The 25,465-nt window shown below is 40.6% G+C and overlaps 1 protein-coding gene across 2 annotated transcripts in view; it reads right to left on the reverse strand.

The window, feature by feature from the left end:
- Positions 1-2,440: 2,440 nt before the first annotated feature.
- Positions 2,441-25,465, reverse strand: part of DDX6 (DEAD-box helicase 6) — a 37,762-nt gene continuing 14,737 nt past the window's right edge. For both annotated transcript variants that reach the window (XM_018575085.1, XM_018575084.1), the window contains exons 3-14: positions 21,380-21,443; positions 18,386-18,490; positions 18,179-18,308; positions 17,903-18,049; positions 14,739-14,833; positions 12,661-12,783; positions 11,636-11,764; positions 9,411-9,527; positions 7,656-7,719; positions 6,660-6,761; positions 5,940-6,119; positions 2,441-4,312 (exon numbers count right to left, since the gene is read on the reverse strand). In XM_018575085.1, coding sequence (XP_018430587.1) covers positions 5,947-6,119; positions 6,660-6,761; positions 7,656-7,719; positions 9,411-9,527; positions 11,636-11,764; positions 12,661-12,783; positions 14,739-14,833; positions 17,903-18,049; positions 18,179-18,308; positions 18,386-18,490; positions 21,380-21,443 — 1,249 coding nt within the window. In that variant the 3' untranslated portion in view covers positions 2,441-4,312; positions 5,940-5,946. The remainder of the gene's footprint in view (positions 4,313-5,939; positions 6,120-6,659; positions 6,762-7,655; positions 7,720-9,410; positions 9,528-11,635; positions 11,765-12,660; positions 12,784-14,738; positions 14,834-17,902; positions 18,050-18,178; positions 18,309-18,385; positions 18,491-21,379; positions 21,444-25,465) is intronic.

A 25,465-nucleotide genomic window follows, 5' to 3' on the forward strand; every position in this document is an offset into this window, starting at 1 on the left:
ACCAAGACTCGGCTTTATTTTAACAGCTAGCACCAACATCTATAATCAATACAAAAATTAAAAAGTAACATTTAAAACTTTTAGCATATTTTCAATTAATTTTGATGTATTTACATTTAAACCACATGTGAACTTGAACACAAAGCTTCTCTTATTTGCTCTGATAAATATATCCTTGAAAGTGTTTTGGTATATCTATTGTAGAAAAAGCTTGCTCATCTATCTTGTGAGCAGATAGCTTCTTAGGCACAAGAAGTGGCTATGGAGACGAGGAACGGAATGTGTTCTATGCACTCCGCTAGAAATTAAAAGGGCAGGGCTGATGTGCTTAGGATAACAGAGCTCAAAAGCCACCATTACGTTGTCATCAGAAACAGGAAGTGAGCACACTATTTCACACATTTGTCGGTATTTTAATAAGTCCCTATTGTTTTAGAATAATAAACCCTCCTACAAGCTGGTGGGCTTGCTTTTCCTCCCTCCTCTTTCACTATTGAATGTTCCTTTACCATTTCTTTCTTCCCTTCTCCCTCTCTATGCACCTTTTTTTTTTCTCCTCTGCACAAACTTCCTTACTTAAAAATGTTGCACGTGGCTGTACACCAGGTTAACCTTTCAGTGGAAAGTCATCATTTATACAGAAGAGTACAATGGTCATAGCCATGCTTACATGATATCCACAAGGAGTCCATTTGGCTCCGTTGGTAACTAATGTGTTGATACATTTAATCAATATTGACAACCTCTGCTCAGCAAGATATGCAAGCTAGACTGGTGTATTGTATGATTGTGATCTACAATAACATACGATGTTGACGAGTGATGCCCGGTGCTGTAAATGCTTTGTGCCTTTTAAAATAAAGACTTTAAAAAAATACACAAACACAAGATTTTCCAGTGGGAATTTATTAACACAAACAAAACATCGAGATTGTACCATTTATCTCCCATACTTCTTACTGGTAATAACCACCAACTACAAATGGAGAAAGAAAAAAAAAGTTCCCACTGGGCCATTTTCTTGAACTTTATATTATGCCAATTCCAACAGCTTAGCTGCATCATCCTCCTTGCTGTATTCCCTCACACTGTGCAATCTTTGATGGATGCAACTAAGCTATGTATGCAGATACTTGAAAATGGCAGTTTACCTTTAATTGCTGTGGTCCTTTTGATTTGAAAAGACGACAATTAAAAGACGAAAGCAGGCCTATATACTGAAGTAACAATTCCTTATCCAGCCTAGCCATCCTGCCCCCTAAATCCAGAACATAAAAAAAACATAACAGACATTGCCTACAGAAACTGCTGAACAAGCTCTGTCTAGTGTTGGTCACATGATCCCGAATGAAGTGGAGCTTCAGAGTCCAAGGACAGCCAGTCAATGGTTGGCTAGAGATAGAGAAATCAATCTTTTAGCATTCAGTCATGTGACCAGCATCAGAGGACGCTTAGAACACAAGTTTTTGTAGTAATGTTCTTTCAGCACTTTTGCTGTTTTATACAAGTTAAAAGGAGCAGCAAGGACAGGGGAAGGTTTCTTACTGTCAGACAAGCCTGCCTTAAAAATCAGGGTGTTTTTTTTTTGTCTAATTGCCTACCAGCAGATAACTGTTCTTCTGCCGCTATCTACCGACAGGCAAGTAGTTATTACCAACCCCCCCACCCCCTCAAATTAAGGGTAACAATTCCATACCCTTTGGCCCATATGTATCAAACATATTGGGAAACATTTCAATAACTTGTCCAGAACCAACCTTGAGGAAATGGCTCCCACCACATATTGAGAAAGTGAGAGATTCTCTTCAATAAATAAAACAAAATTCCATCATCCTGCATATAGTTTTGTTCACCTATCTGGGAAAGCAGATTTTAAAACAACAAAAATGCACCAAGTGGATCACCACTTCTGAAATGGATCCCAATATGATGAATTCCTCATTTTGACCCCCCACCCTCCCCCCAACCCCAAATAAAAAGCCAGAATGAGATGCGTAATCCATCAAAGGACAGGTTTTTATAAACTAAAATCCAATTTCACCATACTGCTTTGTAAAGCCAGTTTAGTACAAAACGTGCAAAGAGAAAGATGCTCCCATCTCATTCTGGAAAGAAAAAAAAAAAAAAAGGGAAAAATATTTCCCTGCCAATATTTATGCGGAGAATGGAGAAACCATTTCTCAAAATTTAAGGGTATAAGTGTGAAGCTTTGAAGAATGATTTGAAACGCTCCACTGGTAACTCTGGGTCCAACGTTAAGGTTTACCGCCAGAGGTCAATTGCAGTCATTTTAATGGAACTCAAAAGTACACAAAACAATGTCATCTGTCAATCTTTGGAAGACTGCAACGTAAAGAACTAATTTCAGGTATACATCTTGTATTAAAAAGGGACAAAAAGATTTTGTTATTGTAGAGCATCTTTTACTTTGCCTTTAATCATGCTCTTCAACATAGAATACCTAGACAGCACCTAAGCAAAGGCAGCTTGAAACTTGCCGCCATTATATTCCTAGGGTGCTCAGTGTGTAAACTCCTTGTGCAATATAAACTGAGCACAGAACCTCCTGTGTATATATAGAGGTTTAAAATTTAGTGGTGGGGAAAAAGAATAAACTCACGGGTGGATCATAGCTTTAGCACCAGCAACACTGCCACTTGGAGTTGCAGTAAAACACTGCACGATGATAGGTGCAGCTTCAACAGGATAACTGGGCAAAGGAAGGTCATTTATTGCACCATGATCCCAATAAATGAAAAGCACAGGAAAGATTTCAGTAGCAGAACAGCTGCAAGTCTAATTTAAACTAACCCCATTAATGACTTTTTGCCAATTATGTCTGCTTGCAACCTACGTTTTTGGGTTTTGTGAAAATTACACAGCAGTTGCCAATTCCTGTGCTTCCGAGGGGCACCTGGATGTGCAGAACCAAACATTCTAGAACAAGTTCTAGTATAAACCTTAGAACAAAAAGGATATATTACAGCTGCGCAATCCAGGTGGTGAGGTAAGGGACAAAAACTTAAATGATGGTTACTTTTAACGTTTAGGATATGAGGCTCATTCTTTAAGTCAAAGAAAAGGCATTTCACTGAGAATAATCCAGAATTTGTACGATGGAGCAAAAGTCAGTTTTAAGAATTATGGAGGAAATCCCATTTCCAGACAGTCCAAAAAGGTTTTGTAACTCGGGGGGGGGGGAAATAACATGCCATCACAAATTTCTCAACAACGCTGCAGGAATGAGCCTCTCGAATTTAGATGAAGTCCTAATTTATAAAGAAACCTTCAGTAAACCATCAATGACAAAACTAAAAGTTATACCTCCCCCATAAAAAAAAAATGTATATATATATATTTACAGTTTTGTACAAGTATACACATCAAATCCAACAGAATTTCCCCCTCATGCAAGGGACATCTTGTAAGAGAGGAGTATGGATCTGTATTTATCTGAACACAAATGTTGCTTGCAGGTTAATAAAAATTACACATTTAGTGTTCAAAAAAGAACAAAAATCAAAGTAGCAACTGCCATAAGGTGGAGAGAATGGAAAAATATGAGTTTTTACTCCCTAAATTGTTTTCTGACTCAGGCTCTCATTTTTTTTGCTCGTGTAATTACAGGTGTACATATTTACAAATCATTGGGACCCCTGAAGCAAGCTTTTGATTTTTTTTTCAGATGAAAGTATGCATGGAACAGTTTTACAGCTAGTAGTAGTTCATGATTTGCAAATTCCACATATGGTTAAGAAATAAATTGAGGAAATTAATATCGTGTTCGTCTTATAAGGGGCTGCATGACAGGTCTTATACATAAGGCACTTTGCACAAGTAAAAGTTTGCTTATGGAATATCATTAAAACATGAACTCTAAACTGCCACAAGAAGGTGTACAGGAGTAATGACAAACTGGTTAACTGTCTGCAACTTTCCAACTGAAGGGACTTTCTAAACCAAGTATCACATTGCTGACTTGGGTGAAAACAAACCATTAGAAGCAATAATAGTGCAAGGGTCCTCAAGCAGAAAAGTGGCCAGAGGGTTTTTCTACTATGCACTCCCTCTCCCAAATGAACAGAATGAGAAAACAATTAAGTGCAACTACATTAATCTTATGAGCACACAGTGCAAACAATGGGGTCATTTAAAATGTCTGAGGGAAAAAAAAATAATAAATCAGGCTCAAAACTGCTGGTAAGTGTTCTGGAAGGCAGGAGATAGGAAAAAAGCCATGAAATGGGGGAGAAGCCCTCAACAAGAAAATTATGCATGTTGGGATCCTCATCTTCTTGGGGCCAGACCATGCCTAGAAGAAAGAAAGAAAAAAAAAACCAAACAATTAAGCAGTCCATACACTTTAAAAATCTCTTTAAATATGGGGATGGGGGGGGGGAGGGAGTCAACATTCTTAAAGTGGTCATACACTAGTAGGTTTTTGCTGGAAAATTTTTGTTTCTGGCATGAACCCTCATTCGATTATAGCTCTAATACGCCATCAAACAGTCAAATGTCAATTTCGGAAATTGTTCCTCAGCCATACTAACCAACCAATTTGATGGATGGAAATAATTTCCTTTTGTGCATGTGCTGTGTTCTTCCTAAGATTTTTGCAAACGAAAACCCCACTGATTCATCGATTTTCGTACAGTCAGAACTAGGGATGCACCGATACCGTTTTTTCTATATAGAGTACAGAGTACCAATATTTATATTTCGGTACTCGCTGATAACGGCTTCCTGGGCCATCTGGAAGCCAGGCAGCGTGTCATTACCCACTGCCCAGATTCTTGATTGCCCGGGAAGCCGACTCCATTCTGTTTGCCCGGCTCGATGCCGATTGGCCGGGAAGCCGGCTTCCCAGCCAATCAGCATCAAGGCCGGCCAAACAGATCTGACAATATGGTGACACGATCCCCACCCTGCAGACACCTCATTCCCCTCACATAGATTCTTAGCAGCAGTCATTACCGTACCAGTCCCTCGGCCAGCTGGGCAGACACCGCTCTCCAAGATCCGCCCGTGTGATCGGTCCTCAGCCTGCTACTGCGCGCACTGCCCAGCGCTCTCATTCAGAAATCCTCTGCATGCGCAGAAGCAGGCTGAGGGTCGATCACACAGGCGCTGTGCACACAGGAGACATGGGCAGATCCGGGAGAGCGGTGTCTGCCCAGCTGGCCGAGAGACTGGTACGCTAATGAGTGCTGCTAAGGATCTATGTAAGGGGAATGATTTGTCTGCAGGGCGGGGGTCGGTGTCACCATATTATCAGATTTATTTGCCCGGCTCGATACTGATTGGCTGGGAAGCCGGTTTCAGCATCGAGCCGGCCAAACAGCATGGAGCCAGCCAAACAGCATGGAGCCAGCTTCCCAGCTCCATGTTCCCTCGCAGCAATGCCTGTCAGAGGAAATCTCCCTCTGTTTGATGCTCATTCAAAAGACCGCTCGTGTATGTTTTTTCATTAGGTAATCACAGTGTATGGCCACCATTACCCTGTCATTGATCTTGTATAGGCATGACTTACTAAATAGTAAAGCAAACCTAGTACAAAAGCTGTAGGAGCACGGGTAGCCAAACGTTGGCCACCCGGTTGTAGGAAAATTATCACTCCCATCATGCATGTGCCTTTGGAAGTCATGCCTGTCAGTCTTGCAATGCCTTACGGGACTTAGTTCCACAACAACTGGAGGGCCGAAGTTTGGCTACCCGTTGTAAAATATAACCCTACAAAAATTAAGTATTCTGTCCATTCAATACCTTACATTACTTGAAAAAAAAAAATGCATGTGCATTATTGCAAGAGTGAGATATAGAATATACATATATACACCAACCCACATGAGTAAAGTGACTCTTTAGCTCTTAAAATTGGTATGAAAATATCAAGCACGCAGTTTAAGTAAAAAAAATTGGTCATTAAAGTAAACACTGACTTGCAGATTAACGTTTTTCCTCTCCAGACTCGCTGTGATACTCTGCCACATATAGGCTTTTGTCGATACTGCTGGGTATGGGCTTGATCTCTGTTCCCAGCTGCTCTTCAATACTTTTAAGGTTAAATCTGTCATCATAGGTGATCAGGTTGATGGCAAGCCCAAGATGACCAAAACGACCTTGTAAAATAAAAAAATTCATAAGATAAAACTTTGGTCTTTCAAAACACTGTCTTCAAGATTAGGAAATTACAATGTCCAAATATGCCATTGGACAGTCATACTAATAAATGATGTTCTGAATGAAAGCATTTAAAAAAGGTAACACCAGCACTTAAATCACAAATATAATTTTACATTAACATGGAAATCACATCTCAGGTCTACTTCAGCAGCAGCTGCATCACAAAATAGACCATGACAACTCATTCTGCGTCTCAAAACATTACTATAAAGTAAAGTCAGTCTTCCACAAACAAACCTCACAATGGTCATATGCACAAGAATAGCCTAACAAAAAACATATGTTCCATTTTCCATAAATTCTTTTTGCAGTAATTCTAAAGCACAGCTGGCCTTTAGCAACTGAGGTATAACTGAGTCTAAGCGAATTACAAAACATCACTCTGGTGACAGGTATCATATTTTAGATTACCTCTCACTTTGTTAAAGTGAGGGTGGCTCACAAAGACTCATAGCAAACGACTTTGAAATGCTTACCTGATCTGCCTATGCGATGTAGATAGGTCTCTGCCAACTTTGGAAAGTCAAAGTTTATCACCACATTCACAGCTTGAATATCAATACCACGGGTAAACAAATCTATAAAAACACAATGATAAAATGGACAAGTTACATCACCCGTTTTCTGGAAGACAATATGTACAGTAAACTAGAAAAACATGCTTGTATAAAGGTAGAAAATGCCACCGTGCTGCTACAGGTTTCCCCATAATTGGAGGTACTAGTACATTACCAATGAGGAACTGAGAAGCCAGGGAGCAAGTGGAAAGTATGTATTGACCAAAGTGTTTATCCTAAACCAGGGGTGGCCAAACTATGGCACTCCAACAGTTGTGGAAGTCCTATAATGCATTGTAAGACTGACAGCCACAGGTAGATGCACGAGGTTTTGTAATTTCTCCAGAGCTGGAGGGCTGAAGTTTGAATACCCCTGCCCGAAATCAGCGACCATGTAAAGCAAATCTCAATTTAGCTGAAAGGCAAACAAATACCTTCTAAATGAGGCCCACAATCTACACCATACCATCCCCACGAGCCTCAACTTCTATCCCAATCTAGAGCTAAACCCTCTCCTTGCCATTCAACAATCTAGGCTCTTGTGGGATTTAGCATTAGATGTTAAAATGGCTTGGGACAGAGATTGAACTCTGCTGCAAGTCCTGCTTGTGAAAGCCGATCAGAAGTCTGTATTCTGTCCTCAGACACAACAGATGCAAATTAGCACATTCCAGAAAATCCTGAATAAGGAGGGAGTCAAATATTTTAAAACAAACTAGGGAACAGTAGGGAATGTGGGAGATAACCAAGGACTCCACTTTGTGGTATGAGCGTGTACAAGTGAAAGCTAGGTGCAGTGTGAGGAGCAATGGAACTCAGTTTGTCCCCTCAAAAAGCCTGCCAGATTTTCAACACCCACTATGAACTGCCCGTTATGTAAAGGATTAACCCCACAATAGGTTTTTAAAATCTTACCAGTGCAAACAAGGTTTCGGCATAAGCCATTTCTGAAATCGTGGAAAACTCTATTCCTGTGCTCCTGGAAGACACAATTATAAAAGTTGTATTACATTTCTCATGGTCACCCTAAAGAACGGAGAGGACATTAATACTGGTTTAATCCATGCTCTGAATAGCTTTAGCAGTTACTCAGCATAGTTATGTATATATAAAAAAAAAACAAAAAAAAAAACAGCTTGTATGCACTTTATTGACCAGATCATTTGTAATCAGGGTAAGTGATGGGAGTCTAAGATTTCTACCAATAAAGGAGGTTCCACTAGTTGCTAAAATAGTTCAATCAAATAATTTTAACGGCTGCAATCAGACCCGTTTAAAATGATTCTGGCCGATTCCTGTACATAAAAGGAATTGAAGATGGTTTCGGAATTAGTTCAGGTAAGATTATTCCTGAGAGCCAGCGGGGCCGACTAGCAAGATACTGAAGCTTGGCCAAGATCAATCCATCCACACAGTTTAGCGTAGATGGAGGAATCTGTTGCACTTTTTCCATCTGACCATAGGAAATCTGCAGATAATCTATAGGTGTATGGATAGCTTCAGGCCCCTGAGCTGTGCATTGGCCAACCGCCGTAACCAACCGCAGTCATTTCCAGTTCCACCATTCAGTGATGAAGCCAGCCATTGTTAAATTGTGCTGAGACAACCCATCCTTCCAGCACCATTTTAATTACTGTGCCAGGGACTCAAGTGGCTAAATGCAAAATCACTGACAAGTATGCAAATACGTTTTCCACCTTTTCTCGTATACACATTCGTTTCAGGTTGGCATTCTAAGCTATAATGAATGAAAAGACAACGGATTGCCAGAAGCACGCAGTTTTTTTTTCAGCAGGTAACCTGGCTTGTGTCATGCCGTGAGGCTTAGCTGTGGTAGGTAATTCAAGTGAAGTAAATGGGCTGCCTACTACAGTGCACTACACAGTGATGCGACATCAGAGGTGTAAACAAAAGGCAGACAGAACCGAATGTAGACACTGAATGTCCTGCCCATCAAAACATTTACTTTTAGAGCACCACAAGGAGTCTGGTCAGTACTATTTTTCCTGGTCCCACCAAAACTCTCCCAACATCTGTAAGGCCTAACCAGTGTAGTTTCCAGGAAAATGCACAGACATCACAAGCAGAAGCTGTTTGCTTGCATGCAATACACGGTCATAGATCATCCATTTTTATTTTTGTCCGGCACCATGTGACCCAAACATTGCACTTCACTACATTTAAAATTTAGTTTCTACATATTTCTCTTACGACCCAATGGCTAAGCTGTGCTTTTAAAAAAAACTGAGGCTACTAATGCCAACCTTCCAGAATGCTAGTTGCCTTTCCATGGCTCCAATACCCGCTTAACAGCCCCAAAACAAGCATGCAAGAAATTTAAGTCAAGCATCTCGCTCAAAACAGTTGTAAAATGTTGTTCGAAAATAAAAATATTGGGAGCATTGGGGAAATAGGGCCAGTTATATACAATGTCATCTATGCATTGGCTATATCTGTATATTGTAATTTGATATAAAATGGGGTCACATTTATAAAATCAAAAGGTAGTACAAAGGAACCCCAAAAAGTAGATGGTCAAACCTAAAAAGATCAAAATGTTAGACATGTTAAATTCTTTTAACTCACTGAACTCAATTTTGCAACCTTGCTTATTAAATTTAAAGGGAAATTGTTCAAAACGAGCATAAAAGTAGTAGCAGCATTACAAACCTGTCTCATCTTTGCATGTATATAGAAGCACGAATATCCCAGCTGAGATATTTTCTTGGCCAATAGCTCTACCCGCTGAGATGAGTTGCAGAAAATTATTGACTGGTTTATCTGAAGCTGTGAATAAATCCAAAGCAATTGTTAGTTTTGTATCTTTCTAGGAGCATAAAACTACAGCTCTCATCGTAGGTCAACAAAAAACAGGTGATAAAGAGTTTGACAATACAAAGTACTAAATATTTGGCCATTTGTCCTCAGGCATTTCTATTACTGTTGGATAATTTCTGTAAGTGTTCCATGCACGGGGAAAACTAAAGTATTCCTTAGAGGGTTAGTTCACTTTTAGAGAAAAAATACCTGATGCAGTCTCTAAACACCATTACAGAACCCTAAACTAATACAATTTTACAATATGCATGTATGCTCTTTCCATACCTGTAGGCCTTTAGTAGTAGTAGGGACACTTTAAAGGACTGCAAATAGCACTGACAAAAGGAACAGGCATACACAAGCTAAAACAGATTCTTTTAATTTGGGAGTAATGGCAGAGGACTCTGACTTCTGGAAGTCATGTTTGTCAGATAAAGATTGGAGCGACTCAAATATCAAAGTAAAGAGAATCCAGCAAACTGCCATTAAGCGGGTGAGGTGGTGACCAGATGGATGGCGATGTCATAGCAAAAGTTCACAAATGCAATATCAGCATGCACAAGTTTAAAAATGCAGACAGGATTAATCACCCACAGAAAGCGATGTTTCCAGGCCACCAAGGACTTTTTCCTCAGGCAGTAGTGACTATGTTGATATGTTGTTTTTGTGGTTTGAATTACTGTTGTATTTATACGGTGTCCTCCAAATGCTTTACTGTGTGTGAATTTTGTATTTTTTGTGCTGCCACAGAGATCTTCAGTACATAGATTTCCATGATTTTGTATTTGCCTCCTTCATTAGGTTTTAAATGACCCTTTTGTAGTGCTGCCCCGGGAGTGAGCTTGGCGACACTTCTGGTTCAGGCAATTCCCGGTTTTTGTCTCTTGGTGGTGATTAGGCTGCATGGCCTATAGGCAGTATTTCACAGCTACAGGGGCCAGGGTGCATCTGGGGGCATGTTCAATGACTGATGTTCGGATCAGATGTCATAATTTTGGATCTCAGCCCTTGTTTGTGATAGGGCCCTGATTGTGCAACGGCTGCAGAGATGCATGTAATCTTTAGTTGCTTTCCAATCGATCATACACATCAGTTATATGCAGTTTTGGGATGGACATGATTAGGATCTGGCTTGACTGTTATATCTCACAATGATTTAGGATGGATTGTTTAATATTCTTGTTAATTTTTTAAGCCTGTAAAGGATGTTTCCTTTGGCAGGGGACCCTGTAGGCTAATGTGCTCTAAATAACCTGTGTCGGTTATGTTCTGTCACTACGACCAAAGTCCTCAGGGGCCTTGTTGCTTTCTATGGTTGACGAATAAATGATTTTCAGAATGAGTCTTAGAGGCTGCAGGTAAATGAGGTACAGAATCTGCAGACTCATGTTTATGGCCTCTGTGGGGACAATAGCTGCAGTTCTCAAAATTATCCCATCTTTTATCCGCTCCTTCTCTCTAATTGTTTACCAGGATACAAGGTGATCAGTGAATAAACCAATCACAAATTACAAGGTGGGCTGTGAAAGGACAGATAACACCAGGTTTGCTACAAAGTATGAGAGCGATGGCTGTGCTTTCTGGTACATGCAAATGTACGAACTGCGAAGATCACTTCTATTTACAGTCCAAGTCCAGAGACCACTCTTTTTGCAATAAATTTCATTTATAAAGATCTGTTCCGCTATAAGTTCAAAATGTTGAGTGGTCACCAGAACAGCAAGTGGGAAAACCTTTCGATGGGGACAACAGGTTTCACTGAAAACAAACATTTTCCTCACTTTAGAGCAATTTCCTCATTTTCTGTTGTGTCTACAGACAAGAAATGAAGGGAAATCTCTCCAAAGGAACACTGATGACAAAACCCAAATGGGGTTTTAACCTATCGTACTCGATACACAATTAAATAGGGTTGTGCTTTAAATAAACTTTAATATTCCACCCAACACAAACTACTCTGCTTTAAATTTTACTGTATTGCATATCAAAAACCTTTTCAGAAAAGACAGAACCCCCCCCCCAAAAAAATGACATGATAATTTACAGGAAAAAAAACAAACAATTGAAACACTTACCCTTGAAAAAAGCGTGTTAAGGCAGTGAACCTTTTGCCTTTCCGTAACATAGGCATAGTACTGTGTAACTCCCTTCAATGTAAGCTCTTCCATCAGGTTGATCTCATATGGTTTTTGCAAGTGGGAGGACTAGATACAGATTAGTAGGGATAGGTGTAAGAAACATGACAACTTAAGATTTAAACTGACAACACATGCGTGCTAGTTCCTATCTGGCTCATCAGAACCGCTTCAATTGACATTTATCTTACAATGCTGCTACAGTAGAAACACTATTAGCTCACAGGGTAGTAACATTTTTAAATCCCAACCATAGAAAACTTTTGTTTTAGAGATAGAACTTTTTTTTTTTTAAAGTAATGTCTCCTAAAATTTATTTAGGGCTCATTCACACTATTGGAGTTCTGTGTGAAGGGAACGCCAACACACCTACGTTGTGCAGCATAACACAATTGCATTTCCGCACAGACAAGAAGCTGCATTGTGGTGGTGTAAAATAAATGCTGCATGTCCGCAGGAATATATGTTGTGGTGCATTAGCAGCCTTTTCAAACCAAATGGGCTGCCTTAATACAATTAAACTACGTAGCAGATTGAAAGGGCCCTTCATTTGCACACTTACACAGTAAATGTGCAAATTAGATGCCAAGACATTAAAGTTTTACAGCACAGTTCCCAAATGTAGACCTGTGATTTGAAGTTAGCCAACTTACAGACAAATGTCATAATTGTTTATGCCCGAGTGATTGTTGTACAGGTGTTTTGCTGCGTCAGAAGCGGCATGCCGTTACAGCGCAGAGAATGGCTGCTTTGGACAAAGCGTTCTCAGGAAAATCTCAACAGATTCCCTGCTAATGCACCAATATTTAGGGAGGAGGCTATTTGAGCAGACATCACTGTTGCTCATGCCTCACACTACTTGCATTCAAAATGTGCACACTCGATTCAATCATTGTATCATTAAAGTAGGTAATATACATAGCACAGCACTATTCCAGAAAGAACAGTAAAATATAGATTCTTACCATGAATTTCTGTACACTTAGAGGAAAAGTGGCTGAATAAAGGAGAATCTGTCTGTTTTTAGGTAGCGTAGAAATAATATCCTCCATTATCTGTACAAAATCTTGAGAAAGCAGTTTGTCAGCCTGCAAAGGGGGAATATGTTACATTTGCTTAGTAGATAAACTAGTTCATATTAACCCCTTCATGACTGAGGCCCTTTTTTCATTTTTTGCACCCATGTTATATTCCACATTTTAGGCCTGAAAATGACGTAAAACCCCAACATAAACTGAAACAGTTCATTTTACCTCGTGAGAAGATTGCTGCTATTATAGTTTTGTAACTCCACTATAAAGAGTGGTGACATTTCATTGCATAGTGCAAAATGCATATTTCATAAAAACAGATATTACAAACTTGAGCCAATATAGTTGGTGATTTTCTAAGTTTGACAGTTGTGTGATATACATTTCTAAATTCCTTCTACCATGATAAAGTACTTACATGAACTTTTACTAATTAGAATTATACTGAGCCAAAAATATTCTTTATACTTAGTGGGCAGTGATACCCAACGCATCGTTTTCCTAGGCCAACTAAGCCCTCCCTCCAAAGGTTACGTGTAGCTGTCTCCTGCCAAGATCTCTGCTATGTGTACCAGTCAGCACCACAAAGACTCTAAAATCCTCCCTCCCATGTGCACTGTATTCTACATCCTTTAAGGAAAGGCTGTGCAACACTTGTCATGGAAACGTAAAGCCTTTCCATAGGAATAATCGAAGACTAACGTGCAGGACAGGAGAGTATTCTGAAGAAGCTGTGCAACACCACAGAGATGCACGAATGATATCCCTTGACGCCCAGTACATAAAGTTCAATGCGCCAGGCTTTTCTTTCTGGCAAGCAGGGCTAAATGTAGAGCAGGGGAGCTACCGCTCGTTTTGTACAAGTGATCTGGGCAGCTGTACACCCAACCAGCCTGATTGTCATGGACAAGTAGACTGCCCCGCTTTCGTCCTTGGACAAGTATTTTTTTTTTTTCTTTTAATTTCCACGCGCCTGCGCCAGCCAGCTTAGAGCAAAAATGTCACCAAATCTGGTACAGCTATGGTAGCGAAACCTTGCGTTTCACTTTTTTTCAGAAGCAAACCATGCCTCCCATCTCTGTGGTTCTGCAATATTAAAAATATGGGAGGACCTTACCACATATCAGCATGACTACTTTTACCCCTGAATATTGTGCTCTTTTCAGACTACGTCTCTTGGGTTTGACATGTCTACTTTCCAGTTTTCTCCATCTCATGGTCAATTGGCTTGCGACCAAGATGGTTAAGCGGAGGGTACTTCCCTTGCTCTCTTCTCATCTCCTACCTCCATTCACTATCCTTATACCCCTCGCTCAACCCTCCAACACCCCCCACCACCCACTTTTTTTCTTCTTTATTTGGTATGCTATCCTTTGACAACAATCCTGTCTTTAACTGGGACTGTTTTTGTTCGGGTTAATGGATCTCATGATCATTTGCCTCTGTGCTACTCCCTTAACACCGATGCTTTCTATTTAAAGGTTTACAATTACTCTCTATGCAGACAGTGTGATTGCCCTATTTTGTCCCCATCATTTCTATTCTGTATTTTGCCATCTTCTGTTTCTGTGCTATCCAAAGACATGCTGGTAGGTTACTTGGCTCCTCTCTAAGTTGGCCCTATATGTATGCGAGATAGGGACCTTAGATTGTAAGCTCCTTGAGGGTAGGGACTGATGTGAATGTGCAACTATGTAAAGTGCTGCCTAAAATTGTCGGCGCTATATAAATGCCTGTAATAAATATCAGTTTGTATTTGATTTGAATTGATGTAAAATGTGCTTTTAAAAATACAAAATACATAAAATATAATATATAAAATAGATAAAAATTGGTACAGGTAGGAAGAGGGGCTGGGCAAACTTTAAGGTGCCTATATATAAAATAACGGTAACTGCAATAAAATTACAATTTTACTTCAAAGCAAACCCTTTCCTTTCGCAAAATGTTTAACAAAAAAAGGCCTTCTTAACGGTTTGATATTTGAGGAAAGATGTAAAGAATATTCTTACCTCATCTAAAACTATCATCTGAATATGGTCTACTTTAGCTACGCCTTTTTTGATGAGATCCAGAATCCTCCCTGGAGTTGCTATTACCACATGAACTAGAAAATAAAGAACAAATCATGCAAGAGATCAAACATTTACAAAGTGGATTTTAAAGAGGTACTTTAACCTTATCTTTAAAATGACAAAGACCTTTAGAAATGTTTAGTAAGGACAATACGCAAACTAATACTTCTAGATAATTACCGGCTTTTTATTCTTTACATAGCTATTTTTTTTTTCCTCCCAAGTCTTCTCACAGTGGTTGTTTTTACTGAGGGCAGATTAATAGATCTCCCTTTACTTCCTGGAATTTTGGCACATGTGACCATGCACATCACCTCAGGGGAAGAAAATGCCTTTCCCTGAGATCAAGATTAAAGATGAGATTTCCCAGCAATGCTCTGCTAACCTTCCCAGTGTGCATCTTTTAAGCCAGGGCTGCATTACTAATGCCGAAGAGTACCAGGAAGTGAATAACAAATTCTTTTTAAAAGCAAAATATGCTTAACGAATGGAAGATTTCATATCGGCATGTAGAGCCACATGACTTGTAGTGAACAGGGTAAAGATCCACTTTAACTCATGGTAGAAATACATTGGGTCCCTTGATGAACAGCAGAGGATTCATGGGAAATGTTAAATGGGAACCTGCCTGAATGGAAAGATGGGAGCTGCCTCTTATAGCGCAACTACTTTGTAGGTATCTGATCTCCACATACAGGTGAAACTCGATTAGAATATCGTGCAAAAGTTCATTTATTTCACTAATGCAACTTAAAAGGTGAAATATAGGAGATAGACATTACCTGCAAAGCAAGATAGTTCAAGCCTTGATTTGTCATAATTGTGATGATTATGGCTTACAGCTCATGAAAACCCCAAATCCACAATCTCAGACACCAACAACAGTCATGCACATGATCATTCTAGGCCACCAATTTACTAAATACAGAAGAATGAACACCGGAACATGCACCTTCAAATGCTCATTTGCAATGGCAGCTTCTACAGATCCATTGTAACTGGGTCCTTTTAGGGGAACCCATAACAGAATAGAAGCAATTCCTGATACACTATATATAAAAAAAATATACTTATTCCCTTCCAGGTATGAAAAACAAACAAATCTATATTGGGGAAAAAGAGCAAGGCATACAATAGGGGACATTTATCAAGCAAACCGCAGTTAATCACAAAGCAGGCCGCCTCTTGGTTAGCTAAGTCTGTCTGTATTCCTGGGCAGCCAAGTGCAACAGTTTGCAAAGTTCTGAGACAGATTACAGAAGTGACTTTCACTTTAAACAGATGCATAATAAAGTGATGAGGGTCAGTTTTTTTTTCTGCTGCAGTGCAACTTTAGAGCAGCTGAGGGCAAAGTTATGATTCAAGCTGTAACCTTGTAGTAATCCGGCACACAATTTGTCATGCTGCAACTGGCACTGAACCTGGAGTTCTTTCATAAATGTCCCCCAATGTGTATGAAAAAGAGTTAAGAGTCATCCATAGCAATACCTTTTTTTGCAACAGCCATCTGATATTTAAGGTATTTCTATAAAGCTCTGAAAATGTACATATTGCTCTACAGATCATACATCAGAGAAATCAAAGTACCCAGAGGAAACCCATGCAACGTGTAAACTCCATGCAGAGAATCCTGACTGGGATTTCAAACCGAGTCAGTGCTGCTAGGCAGGCACACTAAACACTAACCCCCTGTGCTGCCCAATATAAGTTCTTCAAAGCATTTCTCTACTTCCTCTACTTCCTCACCAGAGGTACAGACTAGGGCAATATTTCCGTTTAGAGATGCAGCAGTTTCATTAAAAATCAGGACAGTGCTACTCTTTGCTAAGCCACCTAAATATAATTATAATTCATGGCCATATAAAATGTACTTATGTAAACTAATTGTAACAGAGTTATACATGCCACGTATAGCTCCGCAACGTGCAAAAGATGAAGATTACTTAAACCTCCCAAAAATTATATATATTCCGATAAGAGAACAAAAATTGTGACAGTTGCAATTTAACATTAGCATATTTTTTTACTGTAAATATGGGTTGATAAACTAAAGTTAATTCTGGTGTGCACCTTATATTACCCTATTTAGTTAAAATATAAAAAAAAAAAAGAGTAAACAGATACCAAACATGTCAAGCCTTAAAATTGCTTGCATATGTGATAATTTCTACAGGTCAATTTTACAGTGAATTACAACCGAAGTTTGCTCTTACAGACACGTGTGGTGCAAGTGCCTTTTTTGTACATAGGCGTACTGGATAGGAATTCACGTTCGTGTGTGTGTACGTGGGATGGGGATAGGGGGCGCTTTAAAATAAAAAAATAAAGTTTTTGGGAGGTATTTCACATTTTTCAAACGTATTCATTAACGTTCTTGCTTTTTCATTGGGGGCTGACAAGCAGACTGCAGAAGACATGTAAACAAACTCCCAGCTGCTACAGCAACCATGAGTCAGTTTACAGTCTCTGCTGCCAGCGTAAGCCTTACATTGGTGGCAGTGAAAGGGTTAAATCTTGTTTTGCGAAATACAGTACTCTTGACAAAACATTGTTTCCTTAAAAGGAGAACTATGAGGTGAGTGCTTTTCACTCACCTCATAGTTCTAGCCGACCTGTGACAATGAGACTGTCACATGTCGGCTCAGTAGATCGGGGCGTTCGCTCACCTTTCGATTCTGTCACGGCTCTCTGCCGTGACAGGGGAGGGGCTTGACCCCCCCCCTCCCCGCTGACTGGCGGAAAGGACAGGGGAGGGGGCGGGTATAGTTGGCTCTGATTCTAGATTGGCAGAGCCAGCTGTCAGTCATGCAGATGGGCGGATCCCAGCATGATTGTCGGGATCCGCTTCAGCGTCTCAGTATGCCGCGAGCAGCAGCAGCTCGCGGTATAGTGAGCCTAGGGTGATGGGAGGACGCTAGTTTGTGTCCTCCCGTTACCCTGAGAACTATGATGAAAGCCTTAACCCCATAGGTCTCCCTTAACATTGTTCTAAATGCTTATATCATTTGGCTCAACCCACATCAGTGAATCGTATAAAAGGCCCGAATTTTGCAGAAGGTGCTAAAAGCATTCTGACTTCTAATTAGGAGGGTGTCACCTACCTGTATCATCCAGTCTCATTATATCATCTCTTAGGTTGGTGCCTCCAGTTGTTGCCATGACCTTTACCCCTCCAAGGTGCTTGCTAACTTGGATACAGATCTGACTGACCTGAAGTGCAAGCTCTCGAGTCGGTACAATCACCATTGCTGAAATAAAAGATTCACAATACATAAAATGCGTGATTTGACAATTTGTTACTAGATATACTAGAAAAAAAAAAAGCTTTGGCTCTTGGTACTGAACATATATACTGGATGTGCCAAGTCTGTACCCACCTTGTATGCAGTCCTTCTTTAGGTCCAGCCGTTCAAGTAAGGGAATGAGGTAGGCTCCACTCTTGCCAGTTCCATTCTTAGCTCTAGCCAGGATATCCCTACCAGACAAAGCAATAGGAATGCTCTCCTCCTAAAGAAAGAAAAATGAGTCACGGTATTGTCAAGGTATAATGTGCAGAGTCTCACCCATATTTTAGTTTTACAAACCTGGATTGGTGATGGTTTTTCCCATCCCATTTCAAAAATCCCCATGAGCAGCTCTCTTTTTAAGCAGTAATCTTCAAACTCATTGCCTTTTGTGGAGGTGACATCCTGTAAGGGAAGATGGAGGTCAATTTACTAGAGAAACTTGTGTTTCAAAATCGAACTTTCAAAACGATGAACCTTTAGAGATTTTAGTTTGTGACCAGATTTTCAAAGAAAGCAAATCAGTAAAAATCCTAAAATTCCTGAATAATCCCCAACACAGATCAAGGAGACTCCTTGCTTCCCTTCCCACACTTGCACCAGGTTTATGGTTTTGGTGACAAATGCAGTTATCTGAATTCTTAAACCATGCTGCACATGCACAATAATAAAACTAGTACTTTCCCCTATAGCCTCCTGAAAAAAGGCCACTTGATGGATTACCTTTACTAAAGATCATTTCTGTTCCTAGCAATATATCCTGAAGCCTCCGGCCTAAAATATTCAGCATTCAGAATATAATCCTGGTAGACAGATTACTTACTGCATCATCGCAGAACAGTTCTGTCTCCAAAGGGTTGTCTAGAAACGGCATGTTTACAACCCAGATGAATTGAAACATGTATAAACAGATTGGTCTTCAGTAAATGGAACCAACCACACTTGCATTTTCTTCTCATGTAGCAGTGACACGTGCAAATGCATTCGGTTAAGAGGAATGTAGGTCGTGTACCTGGCTCTCACCTGCTAATGTGATCATGATGTGTACATTCGTTGTTGGGGACATAAGGTAGCTGGAGAGTATTTTGCAGTGTTTTATTTAATAAATATGGGGAATGTAAAACTACAATCATCCTAACCCAATTCATTTGTACTTGTCGCCAAGAAGCATAGCTGGCAGCTTTGGGTGTGTCACATGATCACAAGTAAGGTGTTAAGCTTGCCATGCACCTATAGATTATCTGCAGAATTTCTATGGTCAGATCTCCATCTACGCTAAACTGTGGATGGAGAAATCTCCCACTGGGCCAAGCTTCTGTATCTTGCTGGTCGGCCCAGCTGGCTCTCAAAATACCTGAACAATGCCTGCATCCAATCAGATTGTTCAGGTTTTTTTTTTTTTTAATCAGAAGTCAACTTTATTGGACAAGTGCTTAGTACAAGGATGTTCAGGTATTTTGACAGCCAGCGGGGCAGACTAGCAAGATGCTGAGGTTTGGCCCAGTGGGAGATTCCTCCATCCACACAGTTTAGCGTAGATGGAGGAATCTGTTGCACTTTTTCCATCTGACCATAGAAAATCTGCAGATAATCTATAGGTGTATGGCCAGCTTTAGTGAGAATTCTAAGTGAGAATACAGAAATCAAGGCAAGCTGTAAAACACTGCTATCATTACAGGCATCAAGACAATACCCATCCTGCAACTTGTTAAAGTGCCCTTGTACCAGTTTGATTCCCACTGACTGGATGTGAAGTCCAATGCAGCACATAGTTTACAGACTGACAGGAAAGGCACAGAACCTGATTTACTAAAGCAAAACTAAACACTGCTCCCGGTGCTCAAGGGTTTTGCCATATTGTACAAGTATATGCAGTCATATTTGCACACTAATCCAGCAAAGCGACCTCCTCTAGCAAAGCCATGGCCACAATCTCCCTTGTTGCTCAGTTGCCTACACTAAAATCTTCACTTAGTCTTCCAGGTTTGATTAGCTGGCATAGGATGATGCAAACTCCTGCGTACGCACACAGGCGATATTTCATCCGGGCACCGAAGGCATGCCAAAAATGTATACAGATGTTCCTCACTTACCGACTTACCTGTTTTGCGACCACTCGCACTTACGACGGACCGCCGATCGACCTCCGACCTTCCGCGTCAGCGTCAGTGCGACGGGTCGCCGGCGGAAGTGACATCCCCCGATCTTCACTGCAGGTCTCGGTAAGTATTTCCATTGCCGGATGTACAGTACACTGTTCGGTACTGTACATCGGCAACGCTATACAGTACTGTACTAATGCAGTATAGTACTGTATAGAGTTCCTCACTTAACGACCAATCCGTTTAACGACCTGGTCGTAGGAACGGAACTCGGTCGTTAAGTGAGGAATACCTGTACTGTGCTGCTCATATGAGGCTCAGTGTACATTCTAAAAGAAACACTCCGAGCAGGAGAGCAGTTTTTAAAGTAGGAGACTATGGGTATGTCTTCTAAAATAAAAGCTTCTCTCCTGCCTGCCAGCAATGCTTTTTCCTAAAGGCTATAGCTCCACTGTATGTGATGTCAGGTGAAGTTCTGAACCTGTGTTCATACCAATTTTTTTATTTTCCTTGCACAACTGGACAAACAAAAAAACAAACCTAAAAAATAGCAGCTCATCAATCCTTAGAGATGCTCGCTACATTATCAATTTATAGAACACATTTTCTGCAAGTACAGAACAGTTTCTGTTCATCTTGAAAGCTTGTGTCCTTGTAACTTTCCATAGACCAAACTGAAATCTCAATGTCATTAGCTTTCCCATCCATCGACTGAGCTGTAAAACAACTCCCCCCCACTAAGACATGAGCATGTGAGGTGTTTGTAGTGCAAATCAGGAGAGCAGCCCAATATGATAAAGCTGCTCATCTACAAATACAGGGAGGAAGGATTGTCACATTAGTAAAGGAAGTGTAACTGGTAGAACAACCAGGTGAAAACAAAGGGAAAAGGTAAACTAACACAGCCACCTCGTCAAAGGACAGGTAAGCTGCTATTTCATTTTGTGATTTTGGGTTTTGATACACTAAGAAAATCCAGCCTACTCATATAGGCATGCGGAGCACATACCTACCTAGGTGCCTACCCCTTGTCTGCAGCTTCACTGCAGACTCAGAATTAAAGTAAAAGCAATGTTTACACTGACCAGTGTCTGACAACAGGGTACTAGAACCTGGTAGCCAAAAGGACTTCCTAGCCACCATGCTGGCCAGGAACTGGCCAAACATGACAAAATATAAAATAGAATCTCACCGAAGTCTTGATTCGAAGATCTTTTGGAGGGAGTTTTAACGTCTTCTTCCAGTCGTCACCAGGTCTACAAGCAAAAACACCATTTTAACATATAACGTTAATGAGTACAGTAAAACCCAAGTTAAATCTCCAGATGCTGGAATCAAATACGGGATCTAAAGGGCCCTCTTTTCCGCAAAGTATATAGTGGGCGCACATAATTTGAGTTACCACCATTATATACTGTAGCCACCTTAGTCCCAGGTGCAATTGCAAAACAGCTCTGGTTTGGTGGTTACTTGTTCCAGCACCATTTCCATTTAAATAAAGCATCTAGTCTCAGAAGGTTTAGGGCGGCACTGTGGGTGTTCACCGTCAACCATGATCAAGCACTAGGCCCAGAGATAGAATCAATCAGCTCCTGGGTTTGCAGACCTTTTGTGGAGTACTCTGTAGCAGCACAGTACACAATGCATTCACATTGTTTAATAGGCAGTGCTGTGACATCAGCACTTCTGATGGGCTCAGCAGCCAGCTTTAAAAAGGGTAGAGCTAATCCAGCTTCGCCCCCCACCCTACCTCACAGCAACAGTGATCTAGTGCTTTCTGATGAACCAAAGCAATGCTTCCCTTTTATAAAAGTGATGCAGCACTGCTCGGGTACATGAAGGGGCTAGATAAGGTCTTTGCTGACAAGAGGCAAACAGAACAGCACAATTTTCTAAGTTTGCAAACCTATAGACTTGCACAATAGATGTAGCAGTGCTACATCTATTGTGTAGCACTGCAAAGTGCAAAAAGTGAGCAAATAAGGCTTCACCCATGATCATACTACACAGAGAAACTTGGTTTTCCAAGACCCATTGATAAGGAACTTCTAAAGTCTATACATTGGCTTTTGCGCAGAAGTTCAAGACTTCACACTTGGTAAAATTTTCTTACTATGCATTATTGATTTTCTTCAAAAGAATGACAAAACCTTACGTGTGGGTACAACCTCGTCTACAATTATGTTTGCTGTACAGATAATGTATACTGCTAATAAGCAATAACTCATTTGTATTTTTCAGTCACTTGTTTTATTTAGCGTTTCCCTTAGTTGGTCCATACCCTCCTTGCACTGCATGTTACAGAGCCAGTAATCAAACTTAAATTGCCTTAGCCAAGTGGTCAGATGGAAAAAGTGCAACAGATTCCTCCATCTACGCTAAACTGTGTGGATGGAGGAATCTCCCCCTGGGCCAAGCTTCAGCATCTTGCTAGCTGGCTCGCAAAGCACCTGAATAATCTGATTGGATGCAGGCATTGTTCAGGTGTTTTAAGAGCCAGCGGGGCAGAGTAGCAAGATAATGAAGCATGATCCAGTGTGTGATTCCTCCATCCGCACAGTTCAGTGTAGATGGAGGAATCTGTTACACTTTTTCCATCTGACAGTGGTTTTCAACCTTCACAAGACCAAAGCCCAGTAAATTTCAAACCTTCCAGGCCCCAATTGTAAAAAAAGAAAAGTATGGGAATTCAAAATATGCATTTAAAATGTATCAAATGCACACCGAAGAGAAAGTGGAAGTAAAACATATCCCATCCTTATCAATATTAACCCCCAGCACTGGTATCAGTGGACACAATCTCCAAGCAATGGGATCAGCGGCAGTAATAACCCCCAGCATTGGTGTCAGTGCCTACAATAACCCTAGGATTTGTGTCAGTGGCAGTACTGCTAATACCCATCCCTCTGTCCCCACTCCATACATTAATGGTCAGTGTTCGTGCTATTTAACTCCCTTGCATGGGTGGTTAATGGCAGAGTTATTTAACCCCTTCACTATGGGGGTCAGTGACCGTATTTAACCCACTACCCCCTACACATTGGTGTTCAGTGGGAGTAATAATTGACCACCTTATTGGTGGACAGTAGCAGCATTATGTACAATGATACAGAGAAATGCTGACATGTCAGTGCTGCTCGTCAGAGTATTAAGAACTGCACACTACTAAAGACCCAGAGAGGAACAGGATCATGCATGTCTTGTGCCTGGCCTAAAAACATCCTGAAAGTATTAAAAGAATAAAGTACACTTATTTTTGCCCCCCTTCCCAGGACCTAAACTACCCCATCCTCAACAGATCTATACTTACCAAGATCTGAGGGCTGCTGCTCCACTGTGACATTCACGCTGCAAACCTACTTCTGGCTACATCAGTCTACCTGTACAAGTCTATGGGGCAGTAATGTGCAGGTTCAGCCAGCAGATGGAGCACTGAGGCACTGGAATGTAAAAGGAACTGCGCCCATCAGATCAAGGTAGGTACGGATATGCAGGAGAGAGGGTGGGATCTTTGGAAAAGGGGTTGGGACAAAAAAAGCAGGGACATGTTTTAACGTCCCTAAAAAGTACAGAAGTAAACCTCTATAAAAGGTTCTATTTTCTGCTCAATATTTTCATAATTTGCTTATTTTATGCAAATTCTTTGTCAAAACAAAATTACCACACAAGTTTATAGTTTAGAGGTATTTCGACAATTCACAAAGTATTGCACAGCTTTAGGCTGGTGATATTAGTGGTTCAACTGGAGAACACAAAAGGGAGCCATCTGAAGAGGGATAAAACTTAAAAACTGTTCAACTTGATAGGTTTGTTTGTGAACTGACCACCTTTCATGCAAAAACAAACAGAAAAATGGATGACCAATGAATCTTTAAGAGTTGGTTCACATCTGAGCGTTTTGTAGCTTGAAGCTCAACCACCAAAATGTTTACACTTTTAAATTGTGCCCGTTGACATAGAAATGTATTCGGAGATCTAAGCTCCACACCTGAAGCTCAAAAAAGGTACACAACCTACTTTTGAAGCAGAATGAGGCATTTTTGGCCAGACAGACTTAAATGGAAGCACCTGAAAATGAACTATTTTTTCCTCCTCGGTGTCCCTACATTAGGCTCAGCCAGCATGGAAGGCATTTCTTGAAGATAGGACAATTTTTGGTATAAGGATTGACTGGTATAAGGATTTTTGACTGGACCTGACATTTTACGAGAACAGGAAACCAAAATAATCTTATAAAAAAGTATGCCAGCAAGTGGTCATTTTTCAGTCTTGCCAATATGTAAAAGGGTTCTTCCTCCATTTAATTTCTATGCATGTAACAAAGATAAACAAACATATGAAATATGAAAGCATTGCATTACTACAAGACATAACACTACATGCACCGATAACAGTATACGATTACAGCAACCCCCAGATGATATAGCAGAGGCAGACTCCAAAAATATTCATATGCCCCATTTAACTACAAGCCAGCTGGTGTCCCCAGCATGCAGTTTAAATTGCTTCGACAAATCTTTAGCGCTGAGAAACGCTTTCTTGGAGACTTTTTACCAACTGATGCCTCATACTATGTTTTTTGAAAAGCTTACTGCCCAGGATGACACTGCCTAAGCTTGGCCCCTAAAGATTTTCCATTGGAAATTTTCGTTGCTGCCAAGAACCCTCGTTCGATTCAATCTCAAATAGGCCATCATGCACAGACCAATATCGATTATCGTTCGTTAGGAATACAAACAACAAATTTTGACGATCTACGAACAGCGTTTCGTTTGCACATGTGCAGTGACCTTGCTGCAATTTTTTTCCTACGAAAACGCCACTAATCCCTTTGAGAAAATTTGAATGGGATTGTAGTACAAAAAACAACCCAAAAAAAATCGGGTGTCCCATCAACTGTTCGACTTTCATTCTTCCATACGTGGACGATTTCCAAACAAAAATTGAAGCGTGTATGGGCACCTAAAGTTCACTGCCATCAGGGAGGTTTTGCAGTGTGGGTTCGAGGCAGACAGAAAGTGCTTATGTGCTTCCCCCTCTAGTGTATATACACGTCTCTGAGTCTATCAGTTTTCGGCCTGTTGCTTTCTCCTTTCCTTGCCCTAACCCACCCAGTTTGGTTCTAGCAATGCTTCGGTCTGTGGCAGCTTGATTTGGCCACATTATTCCGCTACCTGTATGCCCTCTATCCTGGGTTAACACGACAAATATTGCTCAGGAGTATCAGGTACAGGTTTTGTGATTTTCCAGTGTTTAACTTATTGTATCGCTTTATTGT

The sequence above is a fragment of the Nanorana parkeri genome, unplaced genomic scaffold (assembly GCF_000935625.1).
Source record: "Nanorana parkeri isolate BGI_ZX_2015 unplaced genomic scaffold, ASM93562v1 scaffold3530, whole genome shotgun sequence".
Classification (NCBI taxonomy): Eukaryota; Metazoa; Chordata; class Amphibia; order Anura; family Dicroglossidae; genus Nanorana; species Nanorana parkeri.